Raw genomic sequence first — 23,239 nt, forward strand, 5'->3', positions numbered from 1 at the left:
CACAGTACTGCATGTACATTGTTCATAGGTATACATGCGGGCAATTTTTTTTTTTTTTTTTTTTTTGAGACAGGGTTTCTCTTGTGTGGTCTTGGCTGTCCTGGACTCGCTTTGTAGACCAGGGAGGACTCGAACTCAGATCTGCCTGATTCTACCTCCCTGAGTGCTGGGATAGAGGTGTGTGCTTCCACACCTGGCCTGTCTTTCTTTGTAAAGTTTATTTATCTTTTTAATGTAATCACCTTACAGACTGATTCCAGTCCCACCCTCATGCTCCCTTTCCCCCCATACTCCCATCTTCTCAGAAGGGGAGGCTCCCCAGGGGTACCATCCCTTGCTGGCATCTCAAGCTAGTGCAGGACTAAACTCATCCTGCTTTCCCTTCCACTGAGGCCCGACAAGTCAGCCCAGCTAAGGGGAAGGGACCACAGGCAGGGAGCACAGAGCCTCTACTCCCATTGCTATGGAACCCACAAGATGACCACGCTGACCCCTGCTGCATATGTGGAGGGGCCTAGGTCCAGCCCATGCAGGCTCTTTGGTTGGTGGTTTGGTCTCTATGTCACCCCCTGCTACAAATAGGCCCAGGTCAGTTTACTGTAGGTCTTTTTGTGATGTCCTTGACCCCTTGAGCTCCCTCAATGCTTCCTCCCACTCTTCCTCAAAACTCCCCGAGCTCAGCCTGTTCTTTGGCTGTGTGTCTCTGCATCTGTTTCCTCAGCTGTTGAAGTCTCTCGGAAGTCAGTTATGCTAGGCTCCTGTCTGCAAGCATAGCAGAGTATCATTAATAGTGTCAGGGTTGACCCTATCCCATGGGATGGGTCTCCAGTTGGGCCAGTCATTGGTTTGTCATTTTCTCATACTCTGCTCCATCTTTATCCCTACACTTCTTGTAGATGAGGCAAATGTTGGTGGAAAATTTTATGGGCGTGTTGGTGTCCCCATCCATCTGCTGGAAGTCTCGCCTGGCCACACAAAGTGGTGACTTCAGGTTCTATATCCCCAGCTGCTAGGAGCTAGGGTCACCCCCTAGACTCCCAGGAGCCCCCCCGTCTGAGATGTCACAGGTCGTTCTCTCTCCTGGTCTCCCCACTCCCACCCTCCACTCCCTCTTCCCTTCTGCCCCCCTCAGCACTTCTGATACCAAATATTTTTGACTTATTAAGGATAGACCAAACATTGTTTTAAAACATCCAGTATCAAACAGTGTGTTAATATTCATATAGAGGTTCTCATAAAGCATTCGGTTGAGATGTGTCCCCTAGGAGTATATGGTGGCAGGCACAAAGGCAAAAATTGTCAACCGTTCTTCCTTCCTTGGCTCTATTGATAAACTTCACTGCTTTATTGACCTTTTTTTTTTTTTTTTTTTTAGTTGGTTCATTCTCTGACTGTGGTCTTAAATAGCGTAAAGCTATTTTTTTTTTTTTTTGACTTGTTGAAACAGGTCTGTGTTTCTCTGTGTACCCTGGCTGTTCTGGAACTTGCTCTGCAGACCAGGCTGACCTTGAGCTCAGATTCTTTTGCCTCTGCCTCCAAGTGCTTGGATAAAAGGTACGTGCCACAACTGCCCAGCCATTAATTTAACAGATTCACGTAAATTATAGTGAAAGAGTAAAGGATGAAGCCACATATATCTGAAGGAAGGAATGTATAATGTCAATAATTCGAGCCTTTAAGTTGTTGAGACTGGACTCTTATGTTATTCTTCCTCAGGTGTCACTTATTTCTTGAAGATTTATTAGCCTCTATACTCTGAGCTTACTGTCCAACATGGCAGACTCACCTGACTATGACTTACTGCAGTATTTGCAAAAGCTCAGTGATGAAGAGTTCCTGGCATTTAAAGAGCTTCTCAGGAAAGAGCCAAAGAAATTTAATCTGAAGCCAATCTCCTGGACTAGGATTGAGAAGGCTTCCAAAGAAGATCTGGCAACGCTATTGAACACACATTATCCAGGACAGACATGGGACGTGGTGTTGAGCCTGTTTCAACAGGTCAATCGGAATGACCTCTCAAATATGGTTCAGAAACAGAGGAGAGGTGAGTGTGGAGAGAAAGGGGGACACATGGGGAAGTAGGAAGTAGTCAAGTAGGAGCTGCTGCTTCTTTTCCTCCTCCTGTTTCTTCTTCTTAATATTCTCTCAGTTCTGTCCCAGCTGCAGTTTCCCCTCCCTCCACTCCTCCAGTCCTCCCTCCCCCACATATATTGCTCCTCCACTTACCTTCAGAAAAGAGCAGACCTCCCAGGAATAGCAGCCAAGGACAGCATGACTGGTTACAACGAGACGAGGGACAAACCCTCATATGGGGCTGGAGGAGGCAACACGGGAGGAGGAAAAGGGTCCCAAGAGCATGTGAAATTGTCCAGGCAGCTGGCTAACAACCATCATGTGAAGGAGACTCACTGTTGCATGACTGCCCACCTGTCCCAACGGTTAGGGAAAGGTTGAAGAAACCAATAGGTGTCATGTATAGGTCATCCTTTAACTGAGGCAGGAGCGTCTGTCCGGATGCACAGGACCATTACCAAAAAAGGCAAAAACCAAAACCAAACAAAAAAGCCACAAAAAAAAAAAATAACTCCCAAAACCAAAATGTAGGATGGATTGAGACAAATAAGGCAGGTCCTAACATTTCTTCAGCTAGCCAAGATAACTGTTCTTTTTGCTTTTTAAAAACTAGCACACAAAACAATACATTATGGCATTTCTCTACCTTCCTTTTTCTGTCTCCCCCTTCTTTTGTTTGCTCTTTCTGTCTTTGAAAATACCTCACTGTGTGTAGCTCAGGCTGGCTTCAGAGTAGCTATATAGACCAGACTTGTCTTGAACTCATGATTTCCTGCTTCAGCTTCCTGAGTTCTGGGGTTACAGGTACACAGTGTGACATACTTAGCTATGATGGAAGTCTATCATAGTACTTACTCATGCTTTTAACCGGATATGAAGTGCTAAGAAGAGGCCTTCATCTCCTTTCATAGAGACTTTATCTTTATTTCCTATGAATTTCTCAAGGCAGCAGAGGGATTTATAACCTTAGAGTAGCTCCTAGTGGGGCATGTCAAAATCCTTCTGGAGGGGAGGATCATCTCACATTTCATCTAAATCCTCTCCATGTCCAAAGTTGTCTGTTGTTCATACATACAGCCTTTGGCAGAACATACATCCTTTGGCGGAACCATGATTTAACAGGTGCTATAAATGTCAGAAGTGTCCATCGAAAATAACCATGAATCTGGAACCGCTTGTTTCAGCTTGCCCTTCTGTGACTTGTCAGGCTGCAGCAAGATGATCAGTGTCACTACCTCTGTGACATCCGCTATTTGGCACAGAGCGATTAGACGCATGCACGCAAGACATTGGAAAGAGCTGGACACGGTTATCACACCGGTTACTTTCGTGGTTCTCTGACTATGACTGAAAGCAATTCATGAAAGAAGAATTTATTTTGGTTTATGGTTCCAAAGTGGTAGGGGTCTGCTATGACAAGAGGCATGACAGCACACAGGCATGGGGATAGGAGCAGGAAGCTGAGATCACATCTCGACTGCAAGCATGAGGCAGACAGAGTTTCCTGGAACCGGGGTGAGGCTCTAAAATCTTAACGCCTGCCCCAAGCCACACCGTTCTCCAGCAAGGCCACATTCCCTAAACCACCCAAACTCACTGTGTCACAAAACTTTTACCGTAGTTTTTACACTTCCTGTTTTTAGGTTTATTTTGAATTACGTTTCTGTGTGGGAGTGACTATGTGGAGGTGTGCCGGGAGCGTAGGCTCCTGGAGGCCAGAGGTGTCATGTCCCCTGCCTCTTCAGCTGTAAGCGTTTGTGAGCCACTTGATGTGGGTGCTAGGAACTTTATTCAGGTCCTCTGCAAAAGCGGTGTGCACTTTCAACCTGCGAGCTGCCTGCCGCTCCAACCCATAATTATGTATGTACTTATTTGTGAGAGTGTACAGTTGGGTAAATGTGGAGATCAGAGGGCGGGAATCCCAGGAGCTGAACCTAGTGGCAGTGGTTGTATCAGTGCCGGGAGGTGACCCCGGGTCCTCTGGGAGAACAGCAAGTTCTCTTAACTTGCTGAACATTTCTAATGCACCAATCACTGACACAAGCCCCAGCAGATCTCAGAAGACAGTAGGCGCTTGCTCTCCGAAATCCTGATACCGGAAGAAGCTCATGAGAAAATACCAAATTGTGGCATTGTTCACGCACCAGTGGCCAGCTCACTACCTCCATGAACAACAAAAGAAACCGTCCTCTTGATCTCACTTGGCTGAGGACATCGATCCAGATACATTAAATAACATATCTAATACTGTGAGACGCATATGATTTAACCCAGGCCAACCTGACACCCTGATCAGGAGTGTTACCCATAGATTCGACATCATATAGCCCCAAAGTTTGTTTCACTCTGTCTTGTTACCTGAAGCAAATCTTGCTTTGACTAAGCATGGAATTATAAACATTTTTGTCAAACTGAAAATTTATAAATAGAACAACTCTTAAATGACTTACTGAAGACAGGAAAGGTTTAGACTAAATAGCACCATTCTGAGTCCTAACTCATGAAATTATGTACATATGAAGTACTTGTAGATTTTCTCTTGGGGAGGTGCCATGCCCTTCATAAATCTGTAATGCAATAGATACCCAGAATTTATGCTTTATAGTAGCAGTTACTTAGAGGTAAGTTTCCAATTTGGTCATAATTCTTTTACAGGCAATATGTCAAGTATATATTATAACCTTGGATATGGGGAAATAACCAACAGAGGTTCTGGGGTTTGAGCCTCATGTTGGGTACTAAGATGATCCTGGCTAGCTGGGGAGTTAATTTTCTCTGAATTAAAGAATGGAACAGCAGGAAGAGTTCCAGGGAAAGTGGAAGTAAAATTGATTTGCTTTATTGAATTTTAGGTAGAGAATGGTCCCTATATATGGAAGACAATTGATCTAGAAGGGTCCCAGGTTATTTGGTTTAACTACCGTTTGACTATCCCCTTCTCCTCTATTGGCACTGAAATATTCATATACACCCTTTATCATGGGGGTTTGAGTCCCTGCTTCTGTTCACAAGCTTCCGAAGAGTTACATGCACTATTGAGAGGTGTGGGTATAGAAGGAACAGGCTGGTTGGGGTTAGAGTGGGTCCCTGACCATTTTTTGTTCATAGTGTAATGGGAAAAAAACTGGCAGCAGGTGCAGGTGAAGAGAAATTGCATGGTAAGGGGTGGGTGGCTTTCCTCCCTTTTTTCCTCTTCTCAGGACTCATGGCCTCACTGGTCATCAAGATGTGTAGATCATTCATTGTCTAATACATTTAAATACTGTGTTTCATTCTCATGAGTATCCTATTCCTGACTGCCTTGTATTATGATTTCATCAAACTCAGATAAACAAACTAGATACAAAGAGCATATGAAGACTGCATTTCAACGTATATGGAACTTTGAGACCAACACTCATATTCCTGATAGAAACTACCAAGTCATTATAGGGCCCCAGTACAGGGCACTGCAAGAGGTATTTGATTCTGAGTCAGAACCAGTCACGGCGGTGGTCCTAGGTGTTACAGGAGAAGGAAAAACCATCTTCTTAAGAAAAGCAATGTTGGACTGGGCATCAGGAAAGTTATGGCAGAACAGATTTAGGTATGTTTTCTTCATCCCTGTCTTTACGCTTAACAATATTACAGAGTTAAGTTTAGCTCAGCTCATCTCAACCCAGTTACCTGAGTCTTCAGAGACAGTGGATGACATTTTATCCCATCCGAGGAGAATCTTGTTTATCCTGGATGGATTTGATTACCTGAAATTTGACTTGGAACTTAGGACAAACTTGTCTGATGACTGGAGGGAAAGCCTACCAACACAAATTGTCTTTAGCAGTTTGCTTCAGAAAAAAATGCTTCCAGAATCCTCTCTGCTGCTTGAATTGGGAAACCGAAGTCTGCCCAAAATTGGTCTCTTGCTGCAGTATCCACGGGAGATAACTATTGGAGGGTTCAGTGAGGAGTCTATAGAGTTCTACTGCATGTCCTTCTTTGACCATCACCAGAGGGGCTTAGATGTCTTTGAGCTTTTCAAACAGAACCCACCATATTTTGTTTTATGCCGGAGTCCTTATCTATGCTGGTTGTTCTGTAACTCTTTAAAGTGGCAGGTAGACAGGGGAGGTGACATGGTCTTGATTGGTGGCACAGATGCAGCTACGTACACATGCTTTTTGGTGAATGCATTCAAATCAATGTTTGCCAATATTCAATCTAATCAGAACAGAGCCAGGTTAAAGACCCTGTGTACCTTGGCTGTAGAGGGAATGTGGACACAGGAATTTGTGTTTGACTCCGAGGATCTCAGGAGGAACGGGATATCCGAACTTGAAAAGGCAGTGTGGCTGAGAATGAAATTTCTCCGGAATCAGGGCAGGAGCATCACCTTTTATCATCCTGAGCTACAGTCATACTTTGCTGCACTGTTCTACTTCCTCAGAAAAGACAAAGACAAACCTCGTTCAGTCATTGGAAGCCTATCTCAACTCCTAAGAGAATTGTTTGCTCATGGACAGACCCGATGGCTCAAGACAGGAATATTTGTGTTTGGAATTACTGCTGAAAGAGTCACCACCATGCTCAGACCGTGCTTTGGGCTTCTACCATCCAGAGAGATAAAACAGGAAATCATTAACTACCTTAAAAGTCTCAGTCAGCAAGAGAACAATGAGAAACTGTTGAGTCCCCTGAATTTGGTCAGCTGTCTACTTGACAGCCAGGAGGAAAGATTTGTAACACAAGTGATGAATGTATTTGAAGAAATGACTGTTGATATTAGTAATTCTGATGTAGTAACAGATATTTCATATAGTCTGCTGAAAGCCACAAAATTAAAGAAACTTCACCTTCATATAGAAAAGAGAGTTTTTCCGGAAGTGTTTGACCCAGAACATTTTACCTCAGAATCATTTGAACAGAAGAAAAAGTGAGTATACCTCTGAACCTTCTCCTGTTCTTCATTTTGCCTCCGTGCCCACCACATTATTTTATAGGTGTATTTGCGTGCATGCTGTATCCATGTGAATTCATGACGAACTCAGAGGATGTGAGGTGTCTTTCTCTATTTTCTGCCTTAAACCCTTTAGACAGTCTCTTACCATTTTGACTAAACCGATCAGTAAGATAACAGGATCTACTGTCTCCATTTTCTAGGGCTGGGGCATACCTTCAAGCAATCATGGCCAGCTTTTTATGTCAGGAATGCAGACATGAACTCAGTTTCTCATGCTTGCACAGCAAATACCCTTACCCACTGATCCCTCTCTCCAGCATGGTATTGTGTAAGTTCTTGTATGTCTGAGTGTTTAGATGGCATAGTCAGAAAGACTTTGTTGAGTCTTAACACTGCTGTTCAGAGCTACATAGCTCTGAGTTCCTCCATTTATACAAAGAACAAATTTGCCACAGGGCCAATGTGAGGTGGAAATGTGAACAGCTTCATTGCAGCATTTGACTCCTTTCCTTCATCCGTGGTATGTTCACAGTGTCCTGGTGACACAAGGGGATTCTGGGAACTCGTGTCCTTTTTTAGATTGTGCTTATACTATGTTGCTCTAGTTGACTTGCCCTGCATTGAATTTAGGCTGCTAGCTCATACTTGATCTTTCAAATGTGTAATTTTTTTACTGATATTATTGAGCATAGCCTTTCCACCCTAATTCACATAGAGATGTTTTCTGACTAAAACAGGAGGCACTAGAGAACAGAGTAAGGTTGGATGTCTTCAGCAGTGAGATATAGATGTTAACAATGAGTCTTCTATAGAAACTCCATTCTGGTTTATCTCCTCTCAATCCACGCTTCATTATAATTTTTATCCAATGTATTCATTTGTAATTTTATTCCAATATATAATACATTCTGGTACTCTCACCTTCTACTCAGCTCTGTTTCCCTTCTACACCATCACTCCAACTTCTTTACACATTCCTTTCTCTCTTATTTCAATTTTGATTTTTTGATTTAATTTTAATTTTTTATATGAATTACAATGTGTTCACTTTGTATCCTAGCTGTAGCCCCCTCTCTTGTCCCCTCCCAACCCCACCCTTTCTCCTTCATCTCCTCTCAACCCCACACTCTCTCCCTCATCTCCTCCCATGCTCCTCTCCAAGTCCACTGATAGGGGAGGTCCTCTTTCCTTTCTATCTGACCATAGCCTATAAGGTCTCATCTGGAGGGGACAAGAGCTCCACAGGCGAGCAACAGAACCAAGTCCCTTTCTCATATTCATGGCTTTCTGTTTTGTCAGTTATCTAGTTTAACTAGGGATATCAGTTTGTCCCTGGGTTTCGACTGTGCATTAGAGCCTGGTGGGCTCACTTGTGGGTCCAACACTGAAGATTGCTGGTCCTCCCCCAGAAGGCAATAGTTCAGCAAGGAGGGGTAGAGCTGGGTGAGCCTCTCCCCGGTTTTATTATATCGGGCCTGGTCTTTTGCAGGCCAATGAAGGCATCTGTACCTGCTGTGGGATCAAGACTTCTGTACTATGCCCAGAAGATGGAATTTTGTAGCCCACAGTCCCCTCTTCTCTTCTCCTCTCCCCTCCTCTCCTCTCCCCTCCTCTCCTCTCCCCTCCCCTCCCCTCCTCTCCCCTCCCCTCCCTTCCCCTCCTGTCCGCTTTTCTTTCTCCCCTCCCCCCTCCTCCCCCTTTTTCCTGTCTCTTCTTTCCTCCCCTCTCTTCTTCCTTGTCTCCTCCTCTCCCCTCTCCCCTCTTCTTTCCTCTCTCCTTTCTTTTTTAGAGATTTATTTGTATTTCATGTATATGAGTGTTTCACCTGGGTGTGTGTCTGTGTGCCATGTGAGTACAATGCCTCTGGTGTCCACAGGGGTTCTGAGAATCAAACTTGGGTCCTCTGCAAGAGCACCAAGTGGGTCTTGACCCCTGAGCTATCTAACCAGGGATCTTTCTTAATCACTATGCTGTGTTGACCCATTTTACTTGGATGAATTCCCTGTGTCAAGGGTAACTGACAGCTTTGAGGGGGTTGGGAGTGATCTGCCTATCTTAGGAGTGTCTTGAATTGAATTTAGTAACTAGAGAATGATGCTGTGTTATCTCATTGCAGAATTGCAACTAAACATTGGGCTATATTATGCAGAATGTTCTATAACTTGCATGTATTGGATCTGGACAGCTGTCATTTCAATGAAGAGGCCATTCAGATTCTCTGTGATTCTATGTCTCCATCTCATACAATGCCTCTGGATGTTTTTGAGCTCCAAAGCTTGTTGTAAGTTTGATAAGCAGATCAAAAAAAAAAAAACTTTTAAGCAGATAGAAAAAAAAAAACTTCTCTCTTCCTTGTGGAGGAGACTAATGCATAGATAAATGCAGAACTAACATCCAAAGTAGCAAATACAATAGTACCCGAGTCACATAAAGTTTTCTATGTCACACACACACACATCTGACTTATATATAGTCTATAAATGCCTAAACATCTAGTGTATGTGTACTAAAATAACACACAACAGGGATTTCTATATTTTAGGGACTGCAATGAATGTGAATTAAGGGTCTGATTTTTAAATTATTTTTAATTGGGTATATGTATGTGTGCATCTGAGTTGGGTCCTCTGGAGTTGGAGTTATCCTTAGTTGTGAGCTTCCCGATGTGGGTGCTGGGAACTGAACTCTAGTCCTCTTAGCCACTGAGCCATCTGCCCAGCCCAATGTTCATTTCTTAGTCATCATGCTGACATCTGTTTATTATCATAAGGAAACTTGGCCAGGTGTAAGTTTGGCTACATTTTTCCAACCTTGAAAATGGAATAAATATAAAAAGCAAACAATTTGCTTCTAATTTTCTTGATTTTTTTTTTTTAGAACCCAATCTATGAAAATTATAGATAATAATGCCTTAAAAATCGGTGCATATTAAATGAGGTGGTGGTGGCAGCACGCCCTTTAATCCCAGCACTAGGGAGGCAGATAGAGGTGGATCGCTGAGTTTGAAGCCAGCCTAGTCTACAGAGTGAGTTTCAGGACAGCTACACAGTGAGACCCTGTTTCACAAAACAAACGAAGAACAGGAAAACATAAGTATTTAAAGAGCAATGGGCCCTTCCCTTGGGATACGCAGCTGGGAACATTAGTACAAAGAAAGTGTCTGTGTTGTGCATGAGCTGTTATTCTGGTTTGGTTTCTGTTTCTTTGATAAACACCACGATCAAAAGCATCCTGGGGGAGAAAAGTGTTTACTTAATTTTACCGCTCCTAGGTCATAGTCCATCACCAAGAGGGATCAGGGCAGGAACCTGAAGCAGGAACTGAAGCAGAGACCATAATGGACTGCTGCTTACTGGTGTGTCTCCCCATGGCCTGTCTACAGCCTTTCTTATTCAGATTAGAGATACATGCCCAGGGGTAATGCTTCTCACATTGGCATTTCTATACCAATTACTGACCAAGAAAATTCCCCACAGACATGCCAGTCTGATGGAGGCAATTCCTGAATTCAGGTTCCTTTTCCCTAGATAATGTCAAGTTGACAACCTTGATTAGCTATGACAGGCAATGTTCAGAGTTTAATGTGAGAGCGAGTCTCCTTAGAATGTTCTAGGTGTTAGACAGATATGGGGGAATGGAAGAAAAGGGATAGGTCTGAGTAGCTTGACCATGGTGTTTGTCTGGCACCTGGAGATAAGCAGGGACACCTCTCCTGGGGTGACCAGAATGCCCGAACAACCATGGCATGTAAGAGGAAGTGTGGGCAAGGATGTCCGCAGGTTGGTTCGCCGTGGACCCACACATCCTGGTATACCGTGCCTTTTGGCCTTATTCTGCAGGTGTTCCTTCATGACTAACTTCGGAGATGGTTCATTATTTCACACGTTTTTTAAGCTGCCTCAGCTGAAATCCCTGAACCTGTATGGCACTAACCTCTCAAAGGATGTGGTTGAGAATCTGTGCTCTGCTCTGAAATACTCAACATGCAGCGTGAAGGAGTTACTGTAAGTCCACTGTCCACACTCGGGGCGTGGGGGTGGTGGTGTCACGATTTCTTTAAACCCCCCTTTAAGGCTGAGCTGTGAGAGTTGTGCTTTGCATTAGAACATGTGGTACAAACTGAGTTCCATTTTGACAGTTTCTCTTTCTCTTTGTTAAACATGTTTGCCCGTGTGCATGTGTGCAGGAGTCTGTATGTGGGTACCTTTAAAAGCAAGAGGGAATCAGATGCAGTTGTGAGCTACCTGGTGTGGGTGCCTGGAACTGAACTCTAGCCCTGTCGAAGCAGCAAGTGTTCATAGCTGCTGATCCATCTCTCTAGCTCTCACATTATGATATGTTCACCCATGTTTATAATGCACTTTGACCTCATTCACTTATATTCTGTTGGTGTTCATTTTCTTAAATTTTTTTCCCTTTGTATTTTTTTGACTTTTTTTTTCTAATGGTTTGAATACCAACATAATAGCACATCTGGTTTCTATTACATTTATTTATTTACTTAGTGTATGGAGCAGGCACCCATAGATGTCAGAGGTCAACTTGCAGAAGAACTTTGTAAAAACTGTCAGCACAGAGACAATCTGTAAATAAAAGTCCCATGAGGACTTTGATGGAAGGCTAGAGACGAAATTACAGGAGGCAGCCACGCAACTGGGCCATGTGAAAATGGCATGAGCATGAGTTGAAGTTGGCAGGGTACTGATGATGTACTGTTTTGAAGCGACGTGATGGCTCAGATGTGAGTTTATCTCCATTGGCATTTGTGGTATGCTGGCTTACAATTAGCAATGTGCAGTTTGGCCTTTTCCTCCAGCTGGGTAAGGGAATGACAAACCTTTGCAGTTTCATGACAGTTAGTGGTAGTAGCAGGACCATTTTCAATGATGTTTGTTTGGTCTGTTGCCTTGATTCCCAACATGAAACTTCCAACCTCTGGGCGCTTTCCAGGTGACAGGATCAACTTTTATTCTAATAAGGTGATGTTTGGTGGAATACTGCATAGTGGCCAGTCCCCAGAAGACCCAAGCTAGGACTATGTTCTGTAACTATTATTCTCATCTCCTGTCCTCAGTGTTAAGATAAATTTGGAGTCAGCCAGTCATACTTATATGGTAAAGCCTCCATTTAAAATCTCCCAAAGTTCAGAGTAGTACCCTGCTTAACATTAACTGTCTTCTTCAGGTCAAATTGAATGTCTCAGTTCAGTAATTATCTTTATTAAGGTGATATGTGTTAGGCATATCAGTGAGCAATTCCCTTGATTGTTAATTGATATAAGAGGGTTCAGGCTACTCTGAGTGGGCGTGGTTCACCGGGCAGGTGGGTCTGGTCATTATAAGAAGTCTAGCTAGCTGAGTATGAACCAGCAAGCAGCTCCATGATTCTTACATCCAGGTTCCCTGCTCTGACTTCCTAAATGATAGACTGACCTGGAAGGGCAAGCCAAACTGTTTCCTTGCTAAGTTGCTTTGGTCAGAGTGTTTTATCAGTGATAGAATGAATCTCGAACAGGCGTCATCTGGTTTGGCAAACATACCCATGTGGAGCACTGTCCATCCACGCAGCAAAGGCTCTTACACTTGGGGTTTGTCCAGGTATTATCCATGCACATGGGCTCTGACTGTTCTATTAGCCATCATCATATCTTAAAAAAAAAAATATTGTGTGTACAGTATTCTGCCTGCATGTGTGTCTGCAGGCCAGAAGAGGGCACCCCAGATCTCACTATAGATGGCTGTGAGCCACCATGTGGTTCCTGGGAATTGAACTCAGGACCTTCGGAAGAATAGCCAGTGCTCTTAACCTCTGAGCCATCCCTCCAGACTCCCATTATCATATCTTTTAAATACACTAAACTGGCAAATGGTATAACAAAGCCCGTAAGCCTTATGATCTCTATAAGTTAAACACAAGGAATAGGCTGCAAGAATGTCAGTCTATCACTAGCTAGTCAGAAGCACAGATCAAATACAATGGGCTCTGTAACTGACACCTAAAAAATGGGTCCTAGAGAGTAAATGTCATCCATAGCTGAAAACCATTGTGGCTTGGGCATATTCCCAACCAGTAGAACTCTACAATTCACAAAGATAGTCACACAATTCTACTTATAAGTTAATCAAGCCCCTGATGTGACTGTGGACTGGTATGTATGGGATCAGAATCTGGGCGCTTTTTTCCCCCCAACAATAGACGTTCTCACATAGACCTCGTAACGTTATTATTCTAACATGTGACATGTTCCTCACATGTAGGTTGGGGAAATGTGACATCTCAAGCGAGGCATGTGGCATAATTGCTACTTCCCTCATGTACTGCAAGGTAAAGCATCTCTCGCTGGTTGAAAATCCCTTGAAGAACAAAGGAGTAGTGTCACTGTGCGAACTCCTGAAGCGGCCGAGCTGTGTCTTGGAGACATTGATGTGAGTTGGTCTGGGGGAGCATGCTCTGGAGATGTGGCGGAACCCTTTACGTGGGTTCAGCCATCAGAAAGGTAGTCAGTGCCCACGAAGGACCTTGGGAGAACATGGGACGACAGGTCGTTAGACTCACTCACATTCCTTGCCTCAGTTGCCATATCAGTAAGTAGAACAAATGCAAACATAGACACCATGACGCCAAGTTCAGACAAGGCAAGGCTAGTTCTGAAACTCCTTGTACGTGATTTTTAGCTTAATGAGTGTGATTATTGTGGAAAATAAATAAGCCCCTGGAAAGAGATTGGTTTCCTGGGCTATAGAGGAGAATATAAATAAGAAAAACGTTGATCTTTCCAAGGCAGGGCTTCCTACATCTTACCTAGGTAAGGCACTGTGAGCTGCCTCCTGCCCGAGGTTAAGGATGATTGCTCATGGGTGCAGACTCATACTAGATAACTCACTGTTCCTTCAATCAAAGGCCTTAAGAGGGAAGAGGCTCAAAGACACCTGGCTTCATGGAAAAGAAAGAGTATGGAGACAAATCGCTGTCCCCCCTGGGATCACGCATGCATGCGGTAACACGAGCATGTGCAGCTTAGATAGGAGCAAGCATACAAAATGTAAGAGCAGGGAATTTTGACCATTACAGACAGCTGCTTATCAAAAGTATCTCTGACATGAACTTCTGATGAGCAGACCAGAAGTGTGTCAGATTTCATATCTTTCGTAATATTTGCATATTGTTGAGCCTTGGTGATGGTCCCTAAGTTCAGACATGAAATTTATTTGGATGGTGTATAAAAGTTGTGCACATGGCTTGACAGTAGTTTTATCTAATATTTTCAGTGCTTTTGTGGTGTGTTTTGACCTAGGCTTGGATACATGAGAGCAGTGGTAGAATTTCCTAATTATATCATGCGATTCTGAAAACATTTTGTATTTTGGAACATCAGGAATATCCATTTTTTTTTCAATGAGGAATGCTTAATGTGCAGTAAAAATATACCCATTTTATGTGCATGCTTATGAGTTTATGGGTAGCATGTTAGAACATGAGCCTGCAGAAGCCGGAAGAGGTCATTAGTCCTCTGGAACTGCAGGTATAGGAGGTTGAGAGCACAAGCATGTGCTGTGTGGGTGCTTGAAACTGACCCCCAGGTCCTCTGCAAGATCAGCAAATGATCTGAAATGCTGAGCCATCTCTCCAGTCCTGAGGTGAAGCCTATAACAGAAAAGCAGAAAAATGCACTATAAAAAGTTGAAGGCTGTTTCAGAAGAGGCAGGAAAATGACCTTAGAAGACAAAATTATTTGGTTATTTAATTACTAATTGATCTTACATAGTAGACTGAATCGAATTATACGCGGTGATTAGTAATCATAAAGAGTGACATCGATCATGAATCGTTTTAAACATTTGTTCTTTAAAATCCTCGTCTTTAGCTCATGCAGGGAACAGGATTAGAAAAATCTATTTAAAATAACAGTAGCAGGCTGGAGTATTGCTAAGTTGTTAAAAACACTTGCCGCTCTTGATGGCCTGAGTTTGATCCCCAGAACCCATGACAGGAATAGTGACCCACTGAAGAAGCGGACAGCAGGACCCCTGCGGCTCACTGGACAACCATCCGGGTCTAATAAACGAGTTCCAGGCCAGTGAGAGAGCCCATCTCAAAGCAGGTGGCTGGTGTTCCAGAGCGTGACATCTGAGGTGGTCCTCTGACCTCCGCATTCACATGCACCTGAGCAGACACACACACACACACACACACACACACACACACACACACACACACCTGTCTACAACAAAGGAAATAAAAACTTAAGATATCCCACTAGGGCAGGATTCTGGGAGACAGCGACTTTCTGATATGGGTGGACATATTCATTGGTGGAGTGTTTTTGCAAATACGTTGATAGTTGGCACTCAATTTTGGAAATGTCTATGGTGATCTATAACATCAGCTTTCCAAATTGTTTGAAAATGTTTCCATAAGTGGCGTGTGTATGTGTGTGCCAGAGTTGCTATTCCCTTCCATCGTATAGGACTGAACTCAAGCACTCAGACTTGGTGACAAGGGCCTCTAGCCATCTCACCAGCCCATTCTTTTTTTTTTTTTTTTTTTTTTTTTAATGCAAAGTGGAAAGTCAGTACAGGAAGAACAAGAAAGCCTTGGCAGAGGCATGTGCTGGGCGTGAGCTGCTGACGTGTGGCCCTCTTCCAGGTTGTCTTACTGCTGTCTCACCTTCATTGCCTGTGGCCATCTCTACGAAGCCCTTTTGTGCAACAAACGCCTCTCTCTGCTTGATCTGGGGTCAAATTTCCTGGAAGATACTGGAGTGAATATTCTGTGTGAAGCTCTGAAAGATCCAGCCTGCCCTCTCCAGGAGTTATGGTAGGGCTGTGTTATCATTCACTGATGGAAGTGCTCATTTAGATGTTGGCATAAAAGCAGTAGGGGTATGAACGACAGTGTCGCCTCAGAATCTCTGTTGAAGCCTACCACCCGTGATAACCATTTTAAGACAGGGAGTCCTGGGTGATTGGGTCATGAGGGTGTGTCCCCATGAGTGACTGCCCTGATAAAGCAGCCTCAGAGATGGCCTCAACCACTCCATCACTCCCAGAAAGATGGCACAGTGGTTGAGAGCACTTGTTACTGAGTCAGGAGGACCAGAATCTGGATCATCCGTGTCTGGTGGCTCACAATCACCTGCACCTCCAGTGCTCAGGGATCAATGTCCTTCCCTGGCCTTCCTGGGCATCCCCCAACATGTACACGCACTCTCACACAGGCACATGCGCACACACAAATAAAGGTTTCTCTATGGGCCAGGAAATCGGGCTTTCTCCAAATATTGTACCAGCTTATACCTTGATCTTGGGTTTCTAGCCTTTGGGACTGTGTGTGACAGACATATCTGCTGCCCATGAGCCATCCAGTCTAATGTTACAGCAGGCCAAACAGGTTAAAACACCACGGAGAACGGGGTCTCCTTGAGAAAACAAGGCTCTGGTTATTTCAGCTGACTCTTTCTGGGCTGCTTAGCGCCTTGCCGACTCTAGTCTTAACCAAACCAGAGGTGTTGTCAGAAGGGGGGGTTGTGTACTGCTCTTGAGTTGCAGCTGAATAACACGCAGGGTTTTGTCAGGGCCAGTGGGAGCTTGGGAAGGTGATCTTTTTTGGGGAAGGCTGAGTGTAGTCCTCTGACAGAATTGAGGTGGCGTACATGTGCGTAGATCAGGCACAAGGGTACTGTTTGTGCGCAAACGTCCCAGTTTCTAAATCTTTAGACTATTGGCATTTTTGTTATGGCTGTGATTTGTGGAGGGCAGTAACACCCTTTGTCCTCGTGTGGCAACCTGAAATCTTCCTAGACTCATCCCCTGGAGGATAAAATTCATCCCTGCTTGACACACACATTTTATACCTGTGTAAATCCATATGTATATATACCTCCATCATGAATCTAAAAATGTGTGTTTATGTATCTACATATCTGCCTTTCTCATATCTGCCACTTACCTGTCATTTATGAATTCCTACAGTTTAAAATTACACTGCCTTTGCTTATGTACCATCCACCTCTTCCTATAATCACCTGCATATCACCATCTGTTACCAATCAATTATATGTTCATTATCCATCTAACAAAGGTCAGCCTAACGTCTGTATTTAGCATCTATGCTCCATCTGTATATGCGCCATCCTTTACCTATCTTATACCTATTATCTCCCTTCCCTCCCTCAGCTTCTCTCTTAACCATGATTGAAAGTGCCATGGGAAACCATGAGCCTGAGGCTCGGACGGGATTTGAGGACATGGCGCTCATATTAAAAACTGTCAGAAGTTTACCACATGGTAACACACAGAAATCTGAAATCAGTGACAAGGTAGCCCCACTGATTTTCGGGGCACGTGTATTTTAGCCAGGATGAATAATAGAAGCACCAGGTGAAGAGCTCAAAGCAGGAGAATTGCAGCAAGCCAATCTGCAATCTGCATCTGGAGCAGAGTAGCCCAGATGGAGAAGCATCCTCGGCATTCCGGAAGTGCTCCAGCATTTCCGATTCATACACATAGAAAGAAGCCAAACTGCTAAGATGGAATCTCAGGGACTGGGGCTGTAGCTCAGCTGGTAGAATGCTTACTCGGCAAACACACAGCCCTGAGTTTGATTCTCCAGCTCAGCCTTAAAAGAAGGTGTGATGACCACACACCTAAAATCTCAGCACTGGGAGGTAGAGATAGGATGGTCAGAAGTTCAAGGTCATTCCCAGCTATGCAGTGGGTCTGGAGCCACACTGGTTTACCCGAGGCCCTGTCTCTAAAAGGAAAGGTGCTCAATGAGTGAGAGAGGGAGAACCAGTCTCCTCCTGAGGCAAACTCTGACATAGATTATCCAATTCGCTGGACACACGTACATGCAAGCAAGGCTAAACAGACCTTGTAGGTTACATACATGTGTGCATGCATACAGACACAGCATGTGCGTGTATGTGTGACAATGAAGAAGAGAGTGTTAATTCGGAGGCATGGGGGGAGGGGGGAGGGGTGCAGATGCAGTGTTGAAGTTCTAAACTTTCAAGTTGTGAACGGCGGCGAATCCAGGCAAACGGATCGGTGAGTAAGCACGTTTGCGTGCGTGTCTTCCCAGGTTGTCTGGTTGCTACCTCACTTCAGAGTGTTGCGAGGCAATCTCTGCTGTCCTTACTCGCAATAGAAATCTAAAAACCCTGAAACTGGGCAATAACAACATACAGGACGCTGGAGTCAAACAGTTGTGTGGAGCTCTCAGGCATCAGAATTGTAAATTGCAGTGTCTCGGGTGAGTCTCTACCATCACCGTGGGGAGGGGTCCCAACTCGATGAGGAAAAGCTATAGGGTTAATAGGGTTAAGCATTCCACTGAGCAGAGGCTCAGGAGTTCTGAGAAAACATTAATGCATAAGGTCTTGTGCACGCAACAATGGCCGCTGTGAGTGAAATGCTCCTGTCGTGTCTCCCCACCCCGCACCCAATTCCTGCTTCTTTTAGTCTTTCTGCCCCCTCTTCTGTGGTGTTCCCTGAGCCTTGAGTTGGGGGAGGGGATGTAGAGATGCCTCCTTTGGGGCTGAGTACTCTGTAGTCACTCTCTGAACGTTGGCCAGCTGTGAGTCTCCATATTAACCAATCCAGCGCAAAAAGGGCTTCTTTAATGAGGTGTGAGAACTGAATTAGTGCTTAGGAATACTGCTATGCATTCAGAACAAAGGTTCTTAACCTGTGGGTCACAGCCCCTTTGGATTTGAGACCACGATCTGCTCAGAGTTGTTACTGTGGACCTTTGGGGCTGTTTAGGTCTTTTCTCAGACACCTGAAACTGGTAGTGAACAACAGTCTTTTTCTGGCACTTTCTCTGCCACAGGTTAGACATGTGTGAGTTCACGACTGACTGTTGTGAAGACCTGGCCTTGGCGCTCACCTCCTGCAAAACGCTGACCAGCCTAAATCTGGACTGGATAAGCTTGGACCACGCTGGGGTGGAGGTGCTGTGCGAGGCTTTGAGTCGCAAAGACTGTAACCTGAAGATGCTTGGGTGAGTACACACTGTCTCCACGGTCAGGGAACGGCTTGCTCAAGCTCAGTAACACGGGGCTGGGGAGTTCTGTCGTGAGGGTCCACCACCGCACTGCAGGACATCGAGGGCCATCCTTGATTCTGTACATTCGTGAGTATAACACTCTGGTGGCTAGGACTCCAAATATCATCAGCATTTAAAAAAATATTCTTAAAAAATGGCTGATGTTTAAAAATTGTCATTCAGCTCAAAAGAATAACGAGATCACAAGATGTATAGAAAAAGAGTGGAGTTGGAAGTATAGCGAAGCAAAAAGAAACCACATGTTTTCTCCCATGGACCCTAGTCTAAAATGTGCACACACACACACACACACACACACACACACTGTATGTGGGTAACTAATAATAATAATAATTTAGAAGAAACAGGAAAGGATAATAAGACAGGTGCTTATCAATATGAGTTCACATATATAGTGTACTTTGTATAATGGTCTCTCAAGGTATGACACATTTCAGTGCCCAATTTTTAAAGCTGTTCTGATTGTATGTATGAGTGTTTTGTCAATCCTCTGCCCTGCTGACTTGGATCCTTGAGCTACAGAGAATAGTACTATGGCAAGGATAAGATGTTGACAAGGTCTAGGGTGCGAGCACAGATGGTAAATGGAAGTGAGAACGCTACAGTTGGGGCAGTATTGGCTGAAGGAGAGTCAGGAGCTGAAACAGGCAGCAGCTCTAAAAGAGCCTGGCATATCGGTGTTAACTCTGCAGTCAAAGGTGAAATAACCTGGTTGTGGTCACCAGGCAAGAAAAGAGCAGACAGGGGAGCATAAAATTGAGGAAGCCAACTGTACTTTTTCAGGGAGAGCTGTGTTCCAATCTGAACTTGTGAAATTCGGGGGGGGGGAACTAACGCCCAAAAATCTAAGGGAAATTTTCAAGAAAGAAAATGTATTTAACCATGTTGAGTGTTGACTGCTTAAGATATTATATATATTTATATATATACATAAATGTATATACACATATACATACATATATTGGTATATATACACAGACATATACATACACACATACATATATATGTATACATATATGGCGTGTGTGTATATGTTTGTGGTATATATGTATATACCAAAGCGGGAGCGTGATCTTACTCCCAAGGCTCAGGGAAAATTGAAGGACTAGGAAGATGGTAAGAGATGGAGAGGACTGCCACAAAGCAGCATCTCTTGGACTTGACGAAGCAGACATCCTCGTGAACTGCCAGTAGCCCTGGCTGACTACCCAAGACCTGCATAAGATCAAGCCAGTCCAGACTCCAACACGGAGAGGGGAGGTTCTCGTGAGACCCCACCCCCCGCTGAGGAGCTGCTGAGAGTCCGTTCTCTTCAGGGACGAAGCCCTGCTAGGTTGTGTGTGCTCCAGCGGATGGGGCACAGCCACGCGTATATGGTATCACTCGTTGGACTCGGTGAGCTGTCCAGCAGAAACAGGGCATAAAGTTAGGAAAGGCATGTGGGCAGGTCAGAGAGGAATGCGGAAAGGTTGTGATCAAAATACATTGTAATGATAGGAAATCCCCAAAGAGTAAACATGTAGATTTTTAAAACGCGTGTAAAGGCAATAAGCATTGGGTAATCTTTAGTGTCTGTGACCCAGTATTGTTTTAAGGTGAATTTAGTGATGATGGTGTGGGTAAAACAGGCAGTGAGAATGGGTGAGCATGGGGTGTGTTTTTGGGTAAGCTAAGGTGTAGGATTCGGCTTAACTGTCTCACAGAAGGTGAGTAGGGACAGAAAAGGGACAAGCTAAATATGAATAATCATGAGGTTGGTGACTACGAGTGTTTGTAAGTCTGGGAAAAGTAATGCTATACTAAGTCATAGTGCACCAAGAAGAAATGATAAACACATTTAGGCAACGAATGGGTGAAAATGGGCATTTTTATTTTTACTTCAACATTTCTAACTTTAATCTTAACATCTAGGTAAATGCTTTATATGGATTTTTATATCATATATAGGATGTATAATATATATGTATATATGTATGTATTTACATATATATATATAAACATATATATGTATACATATACATATATGCATGGGGCTTCTTACTCCCTGGGAGAGAATCATGCTCTCTGTTCACACCCAGTACATTTTTCTCATTCAGTCCTAGGGAAGGTTGAGATGGTGACATGGTGGGTGAAGACACTTGCCAGGCCTGACAACCAGGAACCCACCTGGCAGAAGGGGGAGGATGAACTCCCATGAGCAGTCCTCTGACCCTCACATGTGTGCTCTAGCGTGTGCCTGTCCAATACATACAAATTAGCAAATGTAAGAAAATAAAGAGAACACTGTCTTTTCCACCCCAGACTGGACAAATCTGCATTATCTGAGGAATCACAGACGCTGCTCCAAGCTGCGGAAAAGAGCAAAAGTAATCTGAATATTTTGCATTACCCGTGGGTTGAAGAGGAACGCGAGAAGAGGGGCGTTCGTCTAGTATGGAACAGCAAAAACTGATCGTGAAACAAGGGCTTTCCCTTTGCGGTGTTTCTCCTCTACACCTTGTCCCAAGTTGTACACCGTGGTACTGGGGGCTGGTTCGGGGGCTGTTCTTTCACCATATCCTCCCTCCACCCATCTTTATGCCTCCCCTCACCCACTTTGCAGTATTTACATAACCAATGCATTCAGTAAAGTCTAAGCATGTTTGAAAACGTGGATGGTTTCCTTACTGAATGCCTGCCTTAAAGTGTTGGTTTGAAACGGAGGGGACCCTCTTACAGCTCCGGTCGGGAATGACGTTTTAACACGTCTGCACTTGGTTGTTCTCAAGTGTAACTCCCACCTGAACTTCCTGTCTGCATCCACGCCGTGATCTTAAGAGTCACGGACACCACAGTGGAAGGCAGGAATGTAATATCTAGATTCCCTAATGGTTAAAAGCGTGCATCCATCATTTCGGGAAAGTGATCTCAGTTTCTTTCTATAAGTTCCCGGGACCAGACCTGAGTCTTGTCTTTGGTGCTGGGAAGATAATTCAGTGGTTGAAAGTGTTCCCTGCTCTTCAGAAGACTGGAGTTCAAACCCCAGCACATACACTGTGTGGCTCAGAACTGCCTACAGCGCCAGCTCTGCTGTTCTGGTGTGCTCTCCTGGCCTCCACACGCACCTACATGCATGCACACACACAAATACACACACACAAACCTTTACACGTTAGCTGTTAGTCACTATGACCATTGCTGTAAATTACAGTAAATAGGTCAGTCCTGTTTGATAATTTAAAATTTAGTAATCTAGAGCCAGCAGTTCTGAACTTACGGTTTGTGAAAGGGGCTGCATGTCAGATATCCAGCATGTCAGATAATTACATTACGATTCATGACAGCAGGAAAATTACATGAGAGGGACTATAGCAAAGAGGCACAGTATGGGGAAGGCTGAGAGCCACTGAATGATATTTAAATTACGTTTTCTTCGAAACAGTATGTATCTGATGGTCCTGTGTGCAGCTGGGTGTGCATGTCTATACCATACCACGTGTGTCCAGACGCCCTTGGAGGCTGAGAGGCTCCACCCAGCAGCGGATGAAAACAGATGCAGAGAGGCACAGCCAAACGTGAGGGCTCAAGGAGTCGCATGGGAGAGTTGACGCGCTGTCTGAGGGAGCCGGAGGAGTCAAGGACTCCACAAGAAGCGTTAACTAACCTGGGCCCACGGGGCTCACTGAGACTGAACCAGAGACTGGGCCTCCGCCCTTTGCACACATGTAGCAGACGCGCAGCTTGGTCTCCATGTGGAGCCCCTGACAACTGGACCGGGGACCGGCTCTGGCTCTGATGCCTCTCTTTGGATCCCGTTTGCCTTGTCTGGCCTCAGTGGGAGAGGATGTGTCAGGGCGGGCTGGTACCCGTGGTGCCTTCTCTAAGGAGAAGGAGAGGGGAGAACAGTAGCTTGGCGTGGAGGGTTTGTGAGAGAGGGGAGGAAGGTGGGGACTGCCATCAGGATATAAATAATTTAAAAAGCCTGTAGTTACCTACAGAGGCCACCAGAGGGCACTAAATCCCCCGGGCGCTGGTGTGGGTGTGGGGACACTCCCATCTGCTGAGCTGCCGCTGGAGCCCCCCACCTGTTTGGAGTTCTGACCAGAAAAGTGATGACTCTTTCTGTGAGTTTCTTCTAAAGTAGATTTAAAGCTCAGGCAAGCACACACTTCTCTCCCG

At 44.5% G+C, this 23,239-nt stretch overlaps 1 protein-coding gene across 1 annotated transcript; it reads left to right on the forward strand.

The window, feature by feature from the left end:
* The first annotated feature begins 1,773 nt into the window (after positions 1–1,773).
* On the forward strand, positions 1,774–21,533 carry Nlrp9 (NLR family pyrin domain containing 9). The gene is made up of 9 exons (XM_055615610.1): positions 1,774–2,044; positions 5,401–6,985; positions 9,129–9,293; positions 10,852–11,016; positions 13,270–13,437; positions 15,659–15,829; positions 18,095–18,265; positions 18,845–19,015; positions 21,383–21,533. The coding sequence occupies exons 1-9, from the start codon at positions 1,774–1,776 to the stop codon at positions 21,531–21,533; spliced, it is 3,018 nt and encodes a 1,005-aa protein (XP_055471585.1).
* Positions 21,534–23,239: the final 1,706 nt, after the last annotated feature.

This window comes from Psammomys obesus, unplaced genomic scaffold, assembly GCF_907164565.1.
Source record: "Psammomys obesus unplaced genomic scaffold, mPsaObe1.curated_primary_1811, whole genome shotgun sequence".
Lineage (NCBI taxonomy): Eukaryota > Metazoa > Chordata > Mammalia > Rodentia > Muridae > Psammomys > Psammomys obesus.